Genomic DNA, 20,170 nt, shown 5'->3' on the forward strand with positions numbered 1-20,170 from the left:
AAAGCATGTTTTGTCCGTTGAATATAACTTGAGTGGTCCACAAAGGAGGAAATCAACCCAAATGACAATAGGCACTCCTGTCCTTCACTGAAGGACCATGGCATTTTTTCAAGATTCTCCTCTTTGTTTGAGATTTGAGGCAAAACCTGACTTGGATGGGAGGGAAAAATGATGTTTTATGCCTTAGATGCGACTGAAGATTTAAAGAACAAGGAAATATACCAAGAAGTCAAAAGGCGCTCCTGTCCCTCTCCAAGGGACCAGGGCGAAAAACCTAGTATCCAGCTCTTCTATCCAAGTTTGGACAAATCTAAATCAAGGCGCAAGTTTGAAAGAGTGTTTAAAATGCCTTGAGGTGGAATTGAGATGCAAGATTTACAAATTTTGATGATAATAAGGAAAATCGCTCCTGTCCCTCTCCAAGGGTCCAGGGCGAAATTTCCAAATGTGCCCATTTACCTTATATTTCAAGATGATATTTTTGTTTCTAAGATTCAAAGAAGAGTGAAGGGTGATGATCTACGCCTTGGAGCAATTTGAAGATTGATGTGATCAAGAATTTGTGCAATGGACTCAAAAGCGCTCCTGTCCCTCACTAAAGGACCAGGGTGATTTTTATAAAATCAACAATTTCCCTCAAAGATTACACTAAGGAAAGATTGTGCAAGATGGGAATGGTCTTCTAAAGCATGGTGAACAAAGGTTTGACTCCAAAACTTGATAATCCTAGGCTAAAATGCAAAAGTCACTCCTATCCCTCTCCAAGGGACCAGGGCGAAAATCTTGGGAGAACCTATTTGGCCTTGCAAAAACAAGTTAAGCATGCATAGAATGGATGAAGGGGATCATTGCTTACCCCACAGCGAGAATTGACAAATAAAGGTGAAGGATTGAGACCAAAAATGGAAAATCGCTCCTGTCCCTCTCCAAGGGTCAAGGGCGAAAAGTCCTAAAGACACTTCCCTTCTTAAAATCAAGTGAATTAAACTCAAGACTCCAATTGAAAATGCCACTTTAGATGCCTAGATGAAGTTTTGGCGATTAAAAATGAAGAATGCAAGGCTTAAATTGCAAGTTCGCTCATGTCCCTCTCCAAGGGACCAAGGCGAAGTTATTGGCATTCTTTATTTTTTACCATATTTCAACGTCGATATCCTACAAAATTGCATTAGATGCCAAAATTGCCAACTTCGAAATATTTGGAAAAATTTAAATTAAATTGGCATTTAATAAAAGGCTCATTGGTATTTAATAAATTAATTTTGAGCCTTTAAAAAATCAAATTTTTATTATAAAGGCATTTAAAATTGATTTTTGTGAAATTAAAATTAAAACGGAGCGCTTGGAGGCTTATTTTCATTTATTTTGTCAAGTCGGCCTCTCCTTTTTGCAATTTTATTTATTTTTTAGGCTTATTTTGTCAAGTCGGCCTATGGGGAGGCAAAGTGGTGAGCGCCCTATATAATAGGGGTGTTTTGATCAAGTTTAATCGATCATTCACTCATCACTTCAAGTGCGAATTTGGAGATCAAGAAGGGAGTGCAAAATCTGGTCTATTTGGAGCGAATTTATCTCAAGTATTGAAGGCTAGAGGTGGTGGAGTTGATTCTTGTGAAGACTAAAGGAGGCGCATTTTGCTCAAGGAGAGCCTTGATCTACATTTTTGCCTAACGAATTCTCCTATTTTTGCATCATTTCTTAGAGTTAATTCTCAAGAGGAGGTATGGCGAAATAATCCTAGTCCCAATGTTGGAGTTTTGAATTTTGAACTTTAAGTTTTTTTAAAAATTGCGTAGTTAATTAGGAAATGATAACTCAAGATTTATCATGAAGTTTCCTAATTAATATCTTTTATCTTCCTTTTGAATCTTCCTTGCTACCCTCTTAAATATTTTACTAATTATGAAATGTTGTGTAGGTGTCAAGATGGCGACTCCAAAGGCAGGAGCATCTACTAGTCGTCCAGCCCTCATAAAGGAAGATCAAAGGAATGAAGAATTGGAGACCAAGATCGTGTCAAGTGGAGCAATATTGGAGATACCAACTTGGGCAACTTCAGTGTGAAGAAGTTTCGAGAGGTCCCTTACATTGGCAAGCCATCACCTGTCACAAAGAGAATAATTGAAAGTGGCATCATCAAGGCGGCCGGTTTCCCTCCAGTGGTCCAATGCCATGAGTTGATGATCGAGTGTGCCGCCATTATGACTCACAATCAAGATCAATCGTGTCCAAGGAAGGGAACACTTTGGCATACATTTCGGAGGAGGCTATAAGTGAAGCTCTCCATCTTCCAGAGCATAAAGATATGATTTACAAAAGCCTAGAAGGAGCCAGGTCAATGTATGGAGATGATCCAGACACTTGCTTGAGCATCATCAATAAGAATTGGTTACTCAAAAGTCATCCTCGCCTGAGCAAGATTCCCAACACACCACATAGGATCGACTTCCAGGAGGAGTACAGAGATTTGATAACTTTGCTCAATCGAGTTACAGGGGCTCCTCAAGCCTTCTACTTTGAGAAGTGGATGTTCTACTTCATCCAAGTGATAGTTCAAGGGAAAGGAACGATTCATTGGGCTAGAATTATTAGCCATTGCCTGGACGTGCAGTTAAGAAGACTAAAGCCTACCAAGTCATTTCACATGAGCTCATACGTCATATATGCCTTGATCAGGAGTTTCGAATATGCAGGACTACCTCACAGAGGAGTGATTGGAAGAGGACCCGGAGAAGTGAGAGTTTGTGACTCTTATGTTCATTTGCATCATCCACCTGGAAGTGACTACAAGTTAGTCAATGATACCTTCACGATGAACATCACTAGGATATTGCAAGGCGGGATTCACAATCGACTATCTCTGGATGCACAAGAGCTTGTGAAAAGGTATGGTGCTTGGTTCATCCAGTTTCCAAAGTTTACATATATCAGAGTTCATGGGTGTCCTTCACCTCCCTACATGTTGCCGAGGTATCCGACAGACAAGATAGTGCTACTTGAGGTGACTAAGCAGTTGGCAGCTTATGCAAAGGCATTCAGACACAGGCATGGAAATGGAAATCCCGTGCCCATCATATTGGGGAATTCAGTTGAGGTATGTCCTAATGCTCTAGCCTTGGATGATGCAGAGAGGGAGTTGGCCTTATATTCATTCACGTTCTTTGCCTTGAGGGAGAATTTTGATCCTTATGGGTATATGGAAGAGACAGCTGGTAGGAAGTACAAGCATGAATTTCAGGTAGAGGACTTTTGTATGAATCTCTCAAGTGATTTAGAAGTGAAAAGAAAGATGCATTCTAGATTACCTTTAGATTTCATCAGGAAATGCAAAGTCTACAGAGTGGCCGATCAAGCTCAGGACAGTGGCAGACATCTCTTGTCATCCTATGACAGAGAAGACAAAGCAGTGAAGATAGATTGGAACGAGCCTGAGATTTCAGACTTGAGAGCTTTGATGGCTCCAGTTTTGTCATGTACTCGCAGATGGGTGGATGTACAACATCAAAAGTTGAGAGAACAAAATATATCAATGACTTTTACTTTGGAGGAAAGACCAGAAGAAGGAGGAGCAAGCGCAAGTGAGGGCAATTCTCATCCTAGAGGCGCGAAGAGGAAAGAAAGACCTGAGAAAAGGGAACCCTCCAAGAAGAAGCAAGAGGCCAATCGAGATTGCTCATCAGGTACATCATCCCGACGTGAAAAAAGGACAAGTCAAGTTGAAGGACAAGAGAAGACGGTGCCTGAGGTTGATGAATCTATGGAGTCAATGGTACAGAATGATAAACCTGAAAAGGGGAAGGCACCTCAGCATTTGTCAAGTCGATCTCCCCAAGTTGATGAGCTACATGAAGAGAAGAATGATGACGAAGTGACATCTCCTCTCCGAGAAGACGAACCATTGCTTAAGGAAATACAAGTTAAAGAGACAAGATCCGCCATTCCAGATTGGTTGAAGGAGAGATTGACAAGGGTGATTGTGATTGAAGATGAAGATGATGTAATTGACTTAGAGAGCCTTATAGGAAATTCTCAGGAAGCCACGGAGAAGAAGAAGGCCACCAAGATGTCCAAGATGATCGGAGATGAGCCAGGGTCCAGGAAGTTGCAGATAGCTACACCAACAGTGGACAAGTATGAAGGTGAAATTCTCGCAGAAGAGTATGATGTAGAAACATTTGAGCTTGGTCCACTCACTGCTGAACAAGCACTGGATGAGGCAACCGATTCGTTTGAAGTACTTAAAGACAAGCTTAAAGAAGCAATGGAAAAGAATAGAAAGCTTGAGAGAGAGGTCGGTGCTTGGAGAGGTTACTTTAGCCATCTCAATCAACCCTTGGGACGTCAGGATCTAGCAGTATCTCCTGTGCAAGCACTTCCCCTTGAATCAGTTGGCGAGGCAGAAAGAGTCAAGAGCTTGGTTCAGCTTATGAGCTCTTGGATTGACAAATCCCACACAGTAGCCATTGAATTTACAACAAGAATGATGCAGACAATCCACCGAGCTATCCAGGTCCTTGAAATCGTCCACAACCTAATGATGATAGTAGCCGCTTTCGCTCACACTAGAGATGTTATCATTCCTGTTCTGCAAGTGATCAGGCAAACACCAAGGAAGATTCTACAACAAGAAAAGATAATGGATGGAGGAGCTCATAATTTACTTCAGTGGTCAACTCTACTCCAAATGAAAGAGGTTCTTTTCGAAGACATCAGCACCAAATGCAATCAAGTTGAGAGCGTCATCCATCCAATTCAGGACAAGGTGTTTGAGGTGTTGTGTACCATTCGTGGCAGGAGGATCGAAGTTGAGACAGAGGTGGACCTTCAAGAGTTGGAAGAAAGAGTCAAAGTCATCTTTTGCAAAGATGAGAATGTCATCACAGATGAACAACGAGATCTAATGTTCACAACTATGCTCCTGATTGAGAAGATCAAAGAACTCAAACCTGGATGGGATACGGCTCTCCTCAAAGCCTTTGATCAGGTTATCCACTTAGAGGAGTGAATGAGGAATCTTCCCGAGATTCCTATTGCTGAGATTGAAGGAATTGTGTCCAGATTCGTTGCATATGCTAAGAAAGAGCATTGGAAAGGGAATAAGGTTCTAGAAGAGAGGTTGTTATAAAATGATGTGGCATCTTAATTATCATTGGTCTATGTTCCCTCGATTTTTGTGCCAATTAAATATTTGGCTATGCATTTAATAATGTTCAACTAAAAAGGGAACTTTTTGTAGCAAACCCTAATTAGGGTTTAGGTGTCAAAATCTCAGCCGTTGATCTTCTTTTGATCCGGGCCGTTCATTGTAATTGAGGATGCTATATATACCCTCACTCATTTTCATTTTGTCATTAGTTATTGGATAATTAGCAATTAGAAATTAGATAGCTAGAGCTTTTGGAGAGAAGAAAGTAATTTTGTAGCAAGATTGAGCATTGAAGAAAGAATTGCAAGCAATTGTTGTCTATTTTGGCTTTGAGATCAATAAAATATTGAAGTTATGGTGTTTTATTGCAATTCTCGTGGCTATCTTTATGATTGTTTACTTTTTTGAATCATTCTCAGTCGAAGTAGTATTTAAGCTTGAAGGATTAAGTGTTGGGCTTGATCTTTGGTGAGATTCACATTCCAAACCACTAGCTTCTTACTGATTGTAAGGACGCCTTGTGTGGTCAACTGGAGATATTTGGATTGCTTGAACCTTCAATCATTATTGAACTATTGATATGTACCTTTATGGTAGTATTTATAATTCTTGATGATTTGAAAATCACTAATCACCTTAGAAGATCGCATCAATTTCAGTAGAGTTGTAATTCCTTGGCAATACTGAAATTGGTAGAATCTTACCAAGTCTAGCCTACATTGAGTCATTCTTAGGATTAGATTAGAATTCATCTCTTGCAAACCCTATCTTTTGATCTTTTTGAGAACCTGTTAGTTTTAGGAAAATTCTGTTCCTGCAGTTCGAAAACGTAAGGCCCCTTGAAGAAACAGCATTCACAACGACCACTAGTGCTTATCCACACGTAGAGATCCTACAACGAAGAACATTGAAGTCACCCTGATTGATCCTTTCTCGCGATATCTTCAGCATTCAGAGGCTTTACTCAAGAGAGGATAAGGTACCCTTGGGTATTTTATTCTGTGTTTGATAGTGCATAAAAACACATCAACAGGTCTCTTAACTCCTCTACTGCAGGCCTTTTATTGGACATTTCATATTTGCAGCTCCTTTTGAAAGTGACTTAATGGATTTTTCAGATCCCTGTGTGGTGTGACTGTCATATGAAAGCTTCGGAAATACTGCTGTTAATATTTCAGACCTTTGCCTTTTTCTAGCAGACTTTGTATGAGCCTTTGAAAGGGTTGGAGAATAGCCATTTGTTGGTGAAACACAAGGACCAGCTTGTAGAAGATTTATCGGACTCCTTTTGAAGCAAAGATCAAACCTAAAAAGGTAGTTTCAGATATGTGTGGACTGTAATCTTCATGTTTGCATGTTACAGGCCTGTACCAATCTGAATTTATTCAATTTTCAGTCATTACATATGGTTGTCAATGAAGTTTGATGTCTTCACATGTTTATAATTGTACACATTGGTATTCTTTCCATTCTAATGATTATGACAACTGTTCATGAAAGCAATGAATGAAATCTGAAGATATTTCCAATCAGCTAACTGTTGTTAAACATTTCTTGTCGTCACACAAATTTGCAACCAATATTCAAAAAAAAATAAGGTTAACCATTACATAAGGACATGACCCTCAAAACCAATTTATGTCCAAAATCAAAACTATGAAAAAACAAACTAAAGCCTTATCCTCCTGTGAAAGTCCATCATTTAAACCTTCACAAACCAATCAATGATCTAATCAACAATCCTATCAATCATACATCCTACCTTATCCAAACAATCTACAGAGGATTTTATGCAATGACTGCTAGCAAAGGATCACCATTGACATAGAAAAAGAAAAGGCGAAGGGTCTTGCAACACACCAATCCAATGACTGTATCCTCTAGCAGTTGGTACAGCATATTTGCAATAATATAGTCATCAACCCAAAGTCTATTAAAGTTATCCAAGTTCCTCCCAGCATCATCCCCATCCAAAATCAAGAGTCATCATGCAAGAATATTATCAATCTAAATCCTATTAAGCATGTTCAAGATCCCATAAAGTGTCATAATATCCAAAATCCATAAAGTGTCATAAGGCCCAACATCCCACCAACCAAAGCATACTATTAGGGAAGTATATCAAAGGCATAATCGATATAGGGGATATTGAAGCAAAGAAAGTACGTCCATTTTATCAAAAAAAACAATCAATGTTATGTAAAGAGCTCGTTTCAAAGCATGATCAAGTGAGCTCCTAATAAAATCAATATCAAAGCATCCAACTTAATTCCATTCATCATGCAATGAAATTCCAAGAACAAGAAACCCAAACTGAGCGTACCCAACATCCAATCACCTTCCCTTCGGATGATGAGACACTTGATTGCCCTTGAACACATAGACAAACACAACAATCATACCAAGCATGTTGGCAAGTTGTAAACGATGTTGATCACATCAAGCATGAGGATAAGCAAGTCATGATTGATCGCATTGGCATATAATTGATCATGGTACCACAATTGTGAACAAGGAGAAAGCAGACATCCTATCAGTTTGGCCCAAACACCTTTGTCTGATTTTGTCTTCTTGCAAATGAGCAAATTAAAATTTCCAATGATTCTTGGGCGTCTAAAGATGGATTTGCGTCTTGTTTACAAACAAGTATCCTATTACAAATCAATTATGTCAAATGATGAAATATCAAGGTAAAGAATTAGGCCTTCATAAGCAAGGAATCTTGGAACCCATTCATATTAATGTGAATTTGCCAAGGATTTATTTACATTGGCTACAAGTTTCCTAATAAACAAACAAAGGACATCAGTGACATTTCTACAAATTCTAGGGAATCTTCTTCCAACATCCAAATCAATTCCTCTCATTGCTCCTACAAAAATCTTGTTGCCACCAACCATTTTATTGACACAGTCATCTCACCAAAATTGATCTTCCATCACCCAAATTCATCAATCAAGACCGATGAAATCACACACCATTTGACTTATTCCAAAATGATGAAGCAATTATGAAACTCATGGGACTCCAAGCTAATATTTCCCAATGGGACCATAACATAGACTTGGAAGCAAATCGGATGCACCAGCAAATGAAGCAAAAAATCTACAAGAGTTACCATAACATAGACTTTTGAGACTTTATCATGGACAATTTGAAAAAAAAATAGTTACACACACAAAAACCTCTCTATATCACCTAAAATCTCCTGCAAGCCTCAAAGAATTGTGGTTGTGATACCAATAGATCTGTAATTTCCCCAAAAACTAGTCAGAAACTGGGGAACCAAACAATGAAAATACTATTCTACATTGATTTCCAAATGACAGTGGTAATGAAAATCAACTGAAAAAGTTTGTAATTTTGCTAAATTTTGAATTCAAAGGATCATGCCTGCTTTTTTACAAATGATGTTCTGATCTTGGTGATGGTGCATTTTGTTGTGTTTTCCTATGTTGAATAATCTGGTGAGTTCTATGATTTATTGTGTTATGGCAAAGAGTTGTGTCTAAATTTGCACATGATTATATGATTGCATCAATGTTGTGAGTGATTATGTGAAATACTGTGTTGCAACAGTGGTTTCTCATCTCATCTAACCATTCAGATCTGGCAGATAGAGTGTTGTTTATCATTGTCCATTTAATTCGAGCCTTATATCATTTTGTACCCTTATTATCTTTTAATCTTTTTTATTTACAAAATCATTTAAGATAATTTTTGGATCTTTGAAGCAATAGAACTTATAAATTTGCTCAAGTTTTCATTACATGTGTGAAGAATCATTTATAGATCTGAGCTACAAAAGTTTAAATCAAACATGAAAGGACAATTCTAAATCATTCAATTGAAAGTCATCATCCCAGCTTGATCTAGATAGAACCAGCAAATGTTCCTCATTAGACGGATCACATAGACCACTCAGAATTGAATTGGTAGGAGCAATTGCCCTCTACCAAAGTGTATTGCTCAAAACTAAATGAGTATAAAGAGTTTCAAAACCTCTCTCGAGTCTCAAGTCTACTGATCCAATTCCTAGGTCAACCAGTGGACTGTCTTACAAATTAGCTAGTAATGCAACATCATAGAATTCTAAAGGAAAACAAATATGCATACTACAGACACATTCAAGATTCAGACGGCTTCTAACTGATATGCAAGTTCTATTCAAAAAGAATAGGGGAAAATGTACAGCAGTTTAAATGAGAACCCATGTGTTCCTCTCCTAACTATACAAGATATACAAAGTAGGTATTTAAATTTTATACAGAATAGTACAAGTCGGCCATTAGCTATCCTTCACATAGGTGTTGTCAAATGTCCAACATGTATGGCATGTGGCACATGTGGTTGAGATAACTCCAATTGTCAATCCTGTATGGTGCCAGCTGTATTGCTGTACCATGTGGCACAAGCATCACCATGTGTCAAATATCATGTTTGTGATACAGAGGCTGACAAGTGGCATGCATGAATGGAAACATAACATGTAGATGGTGACACCTCCATGTGTCATACACATATGGTTTGCCTTGCAGTCAGCATGTGCAACCATGCGAAAGGCCACATAATGCACATGAAGACTGTTGTACAGTTGCATGCTAGTACTATCCACAAAGAGGTGGATAATGTTGCATGAAGATCCACAAGCACTATGCTTTGCGTTGAGTGATGTCGAGTCCACAAATGAAGTAGATGTGCAAGGCTGCACTCTGATCAACTATCATCACTTCAGCTTCTTTGATTGAGAGGTACAAAATTCAATTCTCCTTCTCTTATACTTACCCATGTTGGAGTACTCTTTAAAAATTCTCCCTAGAAATCGGAAGTCAAAAAGTTGTCTTTTCATTTCGTATCCCAGGCCGGCTCCAATTATGACAATTTTGCTGCTTCTGACAGAGATGTGATTGCACATTCACTGAGTTATTTCTCCATTTGCCACAGTAGTTCTCCAAAAGTTGCAGCATATTTGCATCTACTTCAGTATTTCTGGAAAACACCATGGCCATTACATTTTTGCCATCTGTGAAAACAGGTATTTTCACCAAAATGGAAAACCCTCTTCTGCCTATTTGTTAAATTCAAAATTTCCAATCACTCTATTTGCCAAATTGCTTTCTTCTAGATGGTCTTGGTCCCATATCCAATACAAGTGTTAGAGAAAGAGAGTGATTCAGACCCTATTTACTAGTAAGCTCTTAAACATGGCAGAGCATTCTACAACATATTGTAAAATATCCGTAAGTGCTAAGGACCACCACTCACATTTCAAAATATAAGCATATGAATAAAATAACAAAAATCTGTGTCTATAAAGTGAATGAACTTTTAGATAAATGCTCATTTAAATCCAAGTTGTTATCAAGTAAGACTTTTGTTGTGACGTTTTCACACATCGCCCCATTGCAAATAGGGACCCCCACTTTTTCACTTTTAGGGTAGGTGTTTTGCTTAGGTTGCCTTGGTTTAAAATGATCCTAAGTGTTGAGTTGCCTTAGCCTGTGAGTTTATTTTCCTAAGTTTTGAGTTTTAATTTGCCCTAAAATTTGAGTGAAAATGATAAAAATGTTGCAAATTGGTGATATTTTTTGTGCCCAAGTGTCAAGAGGTCCTTTAGGAGTTATTTTCTCGCTTCTAGTAGGAAAATTAAGTCAAAATTGCACATTGTCCCGATAGATCCCAATTTTCCCACTCAAAATCTAGTTAAAATGGTGAATGTCTCGGTAACAATGAAAATTGACATGTCTGGATTAGTGGTGCGAAAATCATCTAGACATGGATTAGTGGTGCGAAAATCATCTAAGTCCTAAAGGAAAACTTGAAATCAAGGTCTAGAAGTAAGTTTTCCCAATGAAGGACATTTTTCCTGGGTTTTAAGGCATAAAAGGACTTTTTTCCAATGGGTCATGGTTTTTCCCACTCATTTTCCTGATGAGGGGCATTTTTTCCCAAGTATCCTGATAATTGTCCTAATGGACCACGTTTTTCTACCAGGGGGCCTAAAATTTGTCAAGTGTTGGAAATTTTCCTGATGAAGGTCAAACTTCCCAGGAATGAAGCATGAACTTAAATGCGGACAAAATTCTTTGTCCTAATGAAGGATGTTTTTCCCCAGGACCAATTTCTGGACAAATTTAAGGAAATGAATGCAGATGATTGTCCAAATGGGGATCGATTATCCCCAAAATAGAATTTATGAACGAAAATGAAAGAATTTGGTATCCAAACGACCTACGATGATTTTTTCTGGACAATGCAAATGAAATGACGAATTTTAATTGTCCTAATGGGGATCGATTTTCCCCAAATGGCCATTTGTGATGAGTTATGGTGAAATTTAATGAGAATTATTATCCCAATGCAAGGCGATTTTCCACCAGGCTGTTATGAAGGCAAGTTTTTATCCCACATTGCTTGTGTGGTGAAATGTCAAGGTGAAAACTAGTATAAGTATACCCATCCAGCATTAAAATAATAATATAAGTGTGCTGATGTGACAATTGGGTGGTTGATTGAAGACAAATTGGAGGCTACAGCTGGGCGACTTTTGCCCAAGTGTCATTTTGACACCACTACTGAAGATAAGTTGCAGATTGTAGGGGGCGATGTTGCCTAACTATTCCCAATGCCACCATTAGAGGAATTGTAGAGAGTTGCTAGTCACCATTGGAGACTTGGACGAATTTTGATGCTTAGCGCCACCATTGTTGGAGGCCACGATTTTGGTGTGGCTGAATTGCTTCAGATTTTGGGGGTAATTTGGGGGTGTCTTACTCGGCCCCATGGCTGGGAACGGCTGTGATTTTGCTTAAGTGTTGGCTATCTTCCATTGATTAAGAATTTAGACACCATTCCTTGAACACCATTGCTGATCCAAGGCTGAGATATTCATTTCCAGATATGAAGTATTTCCATCCAGCCATTGTTAGTGAAGGGCGATTTTATTTGAACACTATTTTTGGTGAATTTGAAGGCATTTTGTGTGGACACCATTGCTGGTGCAGCTCTGAAACTTCATTTTCTGAGTTGTCTTCAGACTGATTTATCATTTCCAGCCACATAGTTGTGCCCAAACTTGGCTATTTTTGAGCTTGGAAGGGTGAGATAATTCAAATGCAAGCATGTGACATGGCTGTGACCGCTTCCAGCCACTGATTTCCATCATTTTTTGAGTATTTTCAGACTTTCGGAGGGTGTCCTCAAACTATATACTCAGAAATCAGACCTGAGATTGCATCAAACATGCCATTTTCTGAGCTTATAGGGGTGTCTTCAAACTTATTTGTTGCAATCAGACTTATCCTAAGTCTGAAAATCAGGTTTCCTGAGGACAAATCTTCCAGATTTTGATCAAATCTCTTGTATTTTCCAGAATTTGTGTTACCTAATGTTGAATTTCTGATTTTCATGAGCTTACAGGTCTGAAAACTATTTGAAATCAGAACCTTAATTCTGGAAAATTATTTGTGTGGACAAAGTAAGGAACATTTAAGTGTCTTGATGGGGTTCAAATTTCCACTCCATCAAATGGTGATCAGACCAAACAAAAAATTTCAAGGACAATGAGTCCCGATAAGAGTCGGATTTCCACTTGAGGGCAGAATTACAAAGGAAGGGACGAATCAATTCAAATGAAGATCAGTGACAAAGTAGTCCCTATAGGCATCAAATTTCCAACAAGTGAAAGAATGGACAAGGATAATGCAGATGTTTTGAGAACTGATCCGTTCGTATAAGGATGGATTTCTCACCAAGGTTGAAATCAAGTTTACGTAATAGGTGTTTGATTCGATACTTGTTTGTTTTGCAGGACTGTTACGAGGAAAGGAAGCATGATGATCAAGGCTTGAAGAGGATGCATATTGCAAGGACAACATCACAAATGCAGATGAGGATTATCAACATTTCAAGGATTGGAAGAGGATTTTAGGGCAACGATTTCCGAAGGCAAAGATGTGGACTGGATCAAACATGAAGAAGACTTCACCTTGATGGAAAACAAATGAAGGAAAGCAAGTTCAAGACATGAGTACAAAGGATTTCACATCAAGAAATCAGTAATTACATCAAGGAATCTCAATGCCAAAGAACGTTATGGAGGAAATAGCTCAAGGAGAATTCCCTAACATAAGGATGAAATGCAAAGTATCACAAGGAATTCCAACCATCATGAAGAATGTTCAAGGCAAATCGATCAAGTCTACAAGGCAGGTTGAGGTGGCATCCCAATCATCATTTGTCCAATCAAAAGGGCACCAAGTAAGCATTCATTCAAGGAGGGAATAGGTGACACGTGGCACTACATCAAATATTATTTATCTTACTGTTGACGTGTCTGGAATCGCATCGCTGCAAACTCCATACGGCCAATGCAGAATAGAATAAACTCACTGAGTATCCTATCCTCTCTTGAAATAAGGGAATCCCTAATGCTATTTTCTACGTTTTGATCAAAGGGGATAACCTCAAGGTTTCTTTTGTCAGGTCTTGACTACGGGATCTCTCAGTGGCTTGATGTGTTTTTGCTGGAAACACAAGGGGACTTATGATTTGCAACAAGCTAGTCTGCTGTGATTCTCGAATTACGCAATAAAGAGCAAAAGGAAAGGGTTAGGAGATCTAAAACTAACAACACGGGTATGCGGGTAGACGGATTCAACATAACCAATTCCTGCTTGGCCAGAATAGCTCACAACCTTGCAGGAACGGTGCAATCTTCAAAGGGACTTGGAAGATTTTCAGACTGGAGATGCACGGCTAAGCACCCAATTCTGGTGCAGCTTAGACGGACATCTACAATTGAACTAAGCACAATCGAAGGCTCAGGTTAAGCACACAAAAGGATACACAATCAATATATCCTCAGTGGTATGAGCCTGAATCTATCAAATACCTACACACCCAAAATAGAAAGATCTATCTAAAATGCTGAAAGAAACCATGCAAACAGGATGAAAAACAAGACAATAAACACCAAATCAATGTTTATATATTGATTTCAATTGCCTATTACAACAATTTTTGCAGCATCTCTATGCTACTGCTTAAAATCTAACCTATTCTAACATCTAAGATCTAACTATCTAACAAGCTCTGATTATCTCACTATCTAACTATTTAACTATCTCACCCCTTTACAAAAGAAAGGCCTCTGCCTTTTATAGATTTTACAATAATGAATCGAAGGCTAGGATGGACTGCATCCAAGGGTCCTGATCTGCCTTCCAGAAGCTAGTAGCTTTAACCCATGTCCAATTAATTCTCAGTTATCCAACCAACAACTATCTCAACTACCTACCACTATTTGGCTTTAATTCAGGTCTATCCAATCTTCTTGGTGGTTGGGAATAGTTATCCACAAAAATATCTTGCACGGGACCCATAGGCAGTTTACAATAAAGCAATTTCAGCTTTTTAGGAATTGAATTCCTTGAATTAAATCCAGTTGTGCACTTTCTTGATAATGCATAAACTTGCAGCATTCAGAGTGTTCTTTGGTCTTTGGTCCCGGTGGTGGACTTCATCTTTGTTCAGCGGCACGGTTCCCAATGTTTGGTTGCTCTCGTGCTCCTGCAGCACATTCCCACATCTTTTTCTTTTTCCAGCTTTCAATGCCTGGCCTTGATTGCGATCCTTCCTTCATTTGCGTTTCAAGTTTTTTCTCCTGGTTCTCCAATGACGTCTTGCGATCAATCAACCAGTTTCTCTTCATTAAATTAATTTGAAAAATTAAATAATTTAATTTAACAAACATTAAATTTAATTACGACGTCTGGCTTGAGAAGCTCTTTGTGAGATGTATCTTGAAAATGCTTCTCCTTTCTCTTCGAATGTGAAATCTAATCCTTGGCCTTGATGGTGTTTGGGCGATTTACTTTTGCGTGCTTTTACCTTTGGAGTGTTGGGCGTTTTGAAAGGGTTTATGGCGCGATTCTGGAGGTTTGAAGAACTCCTGCAAATTTTTAAAAAATTCTAACTCTCATGCATTTGTGGTAAATTTCGAAGAACTTAGACGTTTTTGTAATTTCATCACATTCTCCAATTTAGCCCCCCAGGGTCCGAAATTGGCGTTTTAAGTGAAATTTCGGACCATTTGGGGGTTTTTGCACATCTTCCAAATATTAAATTTCGGCCCCATGGTCCGAAATTGATGTTTTGGGTGAAATTCGGAGCTCTTGGGGTTTCTTACAAACCTTTTAAGCATTTTCGAACCTAAAGCACCCTTTTGGGAAATTTCGGATTGTTAGAACTTTTTGCAACTTTATCATTTTCGGACCTTCTGGCGTTTTTTGGAATTTAAAAGAAAACTTCGGGCCATAAGGCGTTTTTGAAAATTCGGAGGTTTTCATGTTTTGGCGAACTCTGCTAGGAATATTTTCGGACCTAAACGCACTTGGAAATTTCGCGATTTTAGACTCTTTTGGCGAATTTCAGAGCATTTAAACACTTTTGCGAACTCTATCATTTTCAGACTTGAACCACTCTTTTGCAAATTTCAGAGTGTTTAAATGAATTTTAACGCCTTTTGCGATTTTCGCGTTTAAAAAGAACCACGGAGTTTCGGACCTGGACGCCTCTTCGCGTTATGCAAACTTCGGAGTATTCATCGCTCTTGGGATTTCGCGGCTTCAGGACTTTTGGCGAGTTTTTTAAAGAATTTTCGAACTACTTAACATGATTTGCAAATTCCTTTAAAAACGTCGAACCATTGGCACATTTGTGCAACTTTTTAAATAAAGTTCGGACCACTCACGCCCTTTGGGATTTCAGGGTTTAAACGCCTTTTGGCGAATTTAGGATCTCAAACGCATTTTGTTTTTAAACTCGACGCACTTTCCATTTACCTCCCAGGGTCCGAAAATGAGGATGCTTAAGTGGTTTTCGGACCTTGTAACATATTTTGCAAAATTGCATTTTTTTAAACATTTCACCCTAGGGTCCGAAAATGGACATTTAAAGTGTTTTTCGAACCTTGAGGGTCATTTGGCAACTTAAGGTAAATTTCGGACCTAAAGGGCCTCTTGGCAAGTTTTCACTTTTTCAACTTTTGGCTTCTGGGTCCGAAATTGAGCATATGGAATATAACATTTAAGTATAAGTGACATTCTTATACTTTAAGTTATATTCCATATATACTTTCAGGATGTTTGAGAGTGGTTTCGGCCCTCCAGGAGTTATATTGCAAATTCTAGTTTTTGGAGGTTTCCTTAGTTTTTCAGAGTTAGCCAAATTTTAGGATCAGGACATTCCAGACTTAGCCAAATTTCAGGGTCAGCAAAGAAAGGCACAAACTGGGGGGTCCCTGTCCAAGACGGGAATGGGTGTGCAATTCGCACAACACTTACCTACCCTCATCTCGCATTGGTCATTGTAATGGTAGTTGTAACAAAGCCTAATTAGGGTTTCTATCTTTCGATCTTGGCCATTGGTCTTGAATCGATCTGAGCCATTCATTGTAATAAGCTATTTATATAAGGCTCGGTTCTCCCATTTATAAAGTTTAATAGAAGATAGTTAGTAGTTAGATCATTAAAAGTTAGAGTAGAGTAGAGTAGGAGAAGAAGAAATTGTTGCTAAGGCTTGTAAATGAATATACTCTTTTCATTGAAGATATGGTGAAATGTGTTGTTCAACAAGTTGCATGGTTTCCAATTGTCATTAGATTTCATGTTGATTAGATGAATGAAAGGAATTGTGAATGATTAATGGTGAAATTTGTTTATCCATACCACTAGCTACTTGTTGATTGTAAGTTTGCCTTGCATGGTCAACTAGAATTTTATGGGAACTTAACTTCAATTATTGCTCGTCCATTGGTATGCATTGCCTTGATGGTATTGATGTTGATGGTAGTAATTTGTGTTAATGTTTTTAGCAGCAGGAGATTTCATTTTGCCTGCAATGGTTTCTTCCTACACTTCTAAGAGAAGCTGATGTGTAACAGCTTCCTTGATGACTGTCACCAACCTGCATGTATGACTTGTAGCTTCATGGGAGCCTCGTGCATGATGGGAGCGGTTTCTTTCCTCTTCGTATTCCATCTGAAAAGAGGTTTGCTTGTGTCTATGTCTTATGGCTCTTGTCGGTGCCGGAGTTTGTAACGGCAAGTATTGTAACTATCGTCCAGCATATTGCGTGATCTGGATGTTGGCTTTTCGTCTCCTCCATCTCAGATTTTTCAAGACTTGTCGTTTCTTTAAAGGAGGTCAGCAGTTCGTATTTCGGAGCATGGAAAAGTCCTAAAAGAGGAAGTATTATATATTTGTATGAGTTATCATTTAGGAGTGGAGTTTTTTCGATAGTATTTTCTGGAGCATCTTTGTATCTTCTTCAGCGTATATATCTTTTGTCTTCTCATGTATGATTGAGGGATGATTATTATATGTCTCAGAAAGCTTTGTGTTGGCCGTATTGTAGAAGCCTTCAATTTCAAATGTTATCGACTTCATCTTCTAATTGTTAAGGGTTAACAATTGTGTCTAGATCATTCATTTTGAGAGCTTTTGTATTCAAGTTTGTGACTTCAATAAAGTTTGATTTTGGTGTGGTTGGGTTTTTCACCCCCAGGTGGAGGGTTTTCCCAAGATAAATACTTGTGTATGTTTTTGGTTCTATCATTAACAATTTGAACATCATATATTTACCTTAGAAGATTACACTAGCTTTGTGGATTTGTTCAATGATGTCAAAGCAAAGTCTAGTAGAATCTCACCAAGTCATTCACCACTTCTTACATTCCTAGGATTAGATTAGACTCTCTAAACCCTTCCCTTTTGATCTTTCTTTGTTAGATGAGTTAGTCCCGAGTTCCAACAATGTCCAAGTATTCAAGCATTCATGTACAATGTAAGTCCCATTGTGATTCCAGCAATATCACATCAACCATTGAGCTTATCCACAAGTCAAGACCTGACATTTTGTAATGTCCCCACTCTAGCAGATTGACCAAGTATATGTGCGTTAGCCTAGCTCTACATGGTCCCGAGGGCTAACGAAGGGTTTAAAGGGATCCTGGAGTGTTTTGGCCTAGTCATTTCCAGTTTGGGTCAAAACGAAGTTGATTTACTTAGTTTCAGGCATACTTACTATTTTTAGTAAGTCAGCAGGACACAACAGGGGCTAGTTTTGGTGATTGGATTTGATACTCCTTGGCAAGAGCTTTCCGACGAGCTATCACTCACGCTATTCGGAGTCCGATTGCTAATATATTTTAATGCCTGAAGTTTTATTAAAGTAACATTTAATTTAATTGTAAAATATTAAAGTGTTACTTTAATATTTATTTTATGGAGATATGTGTAAATCAAAGGGGCAACCAAGGGAGACATAAGTGAATATTTTAATATGTTTTATATTGAACATGTTTTATCCCACATTGCTTGAGTGAGTTGGGTCGCCCTTGGAGAAAGAATAAAAGGGAGCTTTTGTGGCTTCATTGGGAGGGAATATGAGAAGAATTTGGTGTGTGAGTTGCAGATCCGTTCTTGGCATTAGAGGACGTCTATCCTCTCTTGTGACATTCTAGACGTCATTCCCTTGGGGTTTGGCCTTTGGAATCCTTTGCTATCAACTTCATTTACAGGCAGATTGGGTGTTTTTCCAGCTACAAGCAGCAGCATTATTTGGTTGCATTTTCAGCTACAGGCCGCGACACTATTCACGCGGGTACTATTCATGCGACACTATTCACGCGAGTACTATTCACGCGACACTATTCACGCGGGTACTATTCACGCGGCACTATTCACGTGGGTACTATTCACCTGGCACTATTCACGCGGCACTATTCATGCAGCACTATTCATGTTACTGTAGCAGCAGAATTAGAAATTTTGGTTGGAACATTATGTCAAAATGCTGGAGTATTTAGTGAGTTGAAAATAACCTGCTATGTATTTGATTTTTGTTAATTCTGGAAATAATATTATAACAGCAGTAGTTCAATTTCCAGCTTGCCTATTATTGTAGATTCTTTTTAGTTCATGTTATGTGGTTTCATACCTGTGCAAAGACTTAAAAACAAAAAAAACATTGAAACATTAAAGGGAGGAATAAGGAGTTGCCTGCAAACTGTTTGACTAAATTCCTACCAGCAGTGGGGTTAGTTTTTGGGCATTCTAGGGTGTCCATTACAATGGTATCAGAGCAGAAGATTCTGCCATCTTGTGGGAAACTTTCACCAAAACATATTGCAGAAATAAAACAGGTCCAGAATGTATGATTGAGCATGCGACAGGGGCATTATAATTTTCGCAATACCAGGGCCAGACAAAATAGAAATCCGGATAGTCAGAGTGAGCAGTCTAGGTCATCCGTGCAGGTGGACATAGAATCCAGTCATACAGACATAGAGGAAATATTCTTCGATCAGGACAGCAGTATGGGTGACCGAGATGAGAGGAATATCGTTCCAGATCAGGGGGAGGTAATGTTCAGACAGTTGCTGGATACGTTAGAGCAAGGGCAGCGTATGCAGCAGGAGCAGAATAGGCGAATGGACATGATGTTGCAGCTTATGGCTAGACAGATGGGCGTTAATATTAATCCAGGTGAGGCCAACAATGGAAACAATAACAATGGGCGAAACGATAACAATAGGGGCAATGATAATAATGGAGGCCGAGGCAACAACAATGGCCCTAAGAATAACATTAATGGTAATAATGGACATGGCAACAATGGGATTGAGGCGGATAACTTTAGACACATTGCACACCCAGCTCGAACAGCGAGCTCGAGACCTCTTCTACCCACCTTTCCACCTAGGGATCCGGTTCAACCAGTGAACGAACCGCAGATTACTGAGTTACAGGATCAGTTCAGGAGGGACTGGGAGGCCAGTGGACCCGAGTTTCAGGTAGATATTTCCCTCAGAGATTATATGGACTTGAGGATGAGACATATGCTTAGAGCAGGAGGGAGGAATCAGAATTTTGAGCTGAGGAAGAAAGTTGGAAAACTTTCCTTGCCTTATTATGATGCTTCAGGGAAGATGACTGCACGAGCTTGGGTGCAGAAGGTAAA

General features: G+C 38.8%; 1 protein-coding gene across 1 annotated transcript in view; it reads right to left on the reverse strand.

The window, feature by feature from the left end:
* LOC131039963 (universal stress protein PHOS34) overlaps positions 1-20,170 on the reverse strand; it is a 126,645-nt gene that overhangs the window by 80,368 nt on the left and 26,107 nt on the right. The window contains exon 5 of the mRNA XM_059221209.1: positions 7,549-7,716. Coding sequence (XP_059077192.1) covers positions 7,549-7,716 — 168 coding nt within the window. The remainder of the gene's footprint in view (positions 1-7,548; positions 7,717-20,170) is intronic.

The sequence above is a fragment of the Cryptomeria japonica genome, chromosome 5 (assembly GCF_030272615.1).
Source record: "Cryptomeria japonica chromosome 5, Sugi_1.0, whole genome shotgun sequence".
Classification (NCBI taxonomy): domain Eukaryota; kingdom Viridiplantae; phylum Streptophyta; class Pinopsida; order Cupressales; family Cupressaceae; genus Cryptomeria; species Cryptomeria japonica.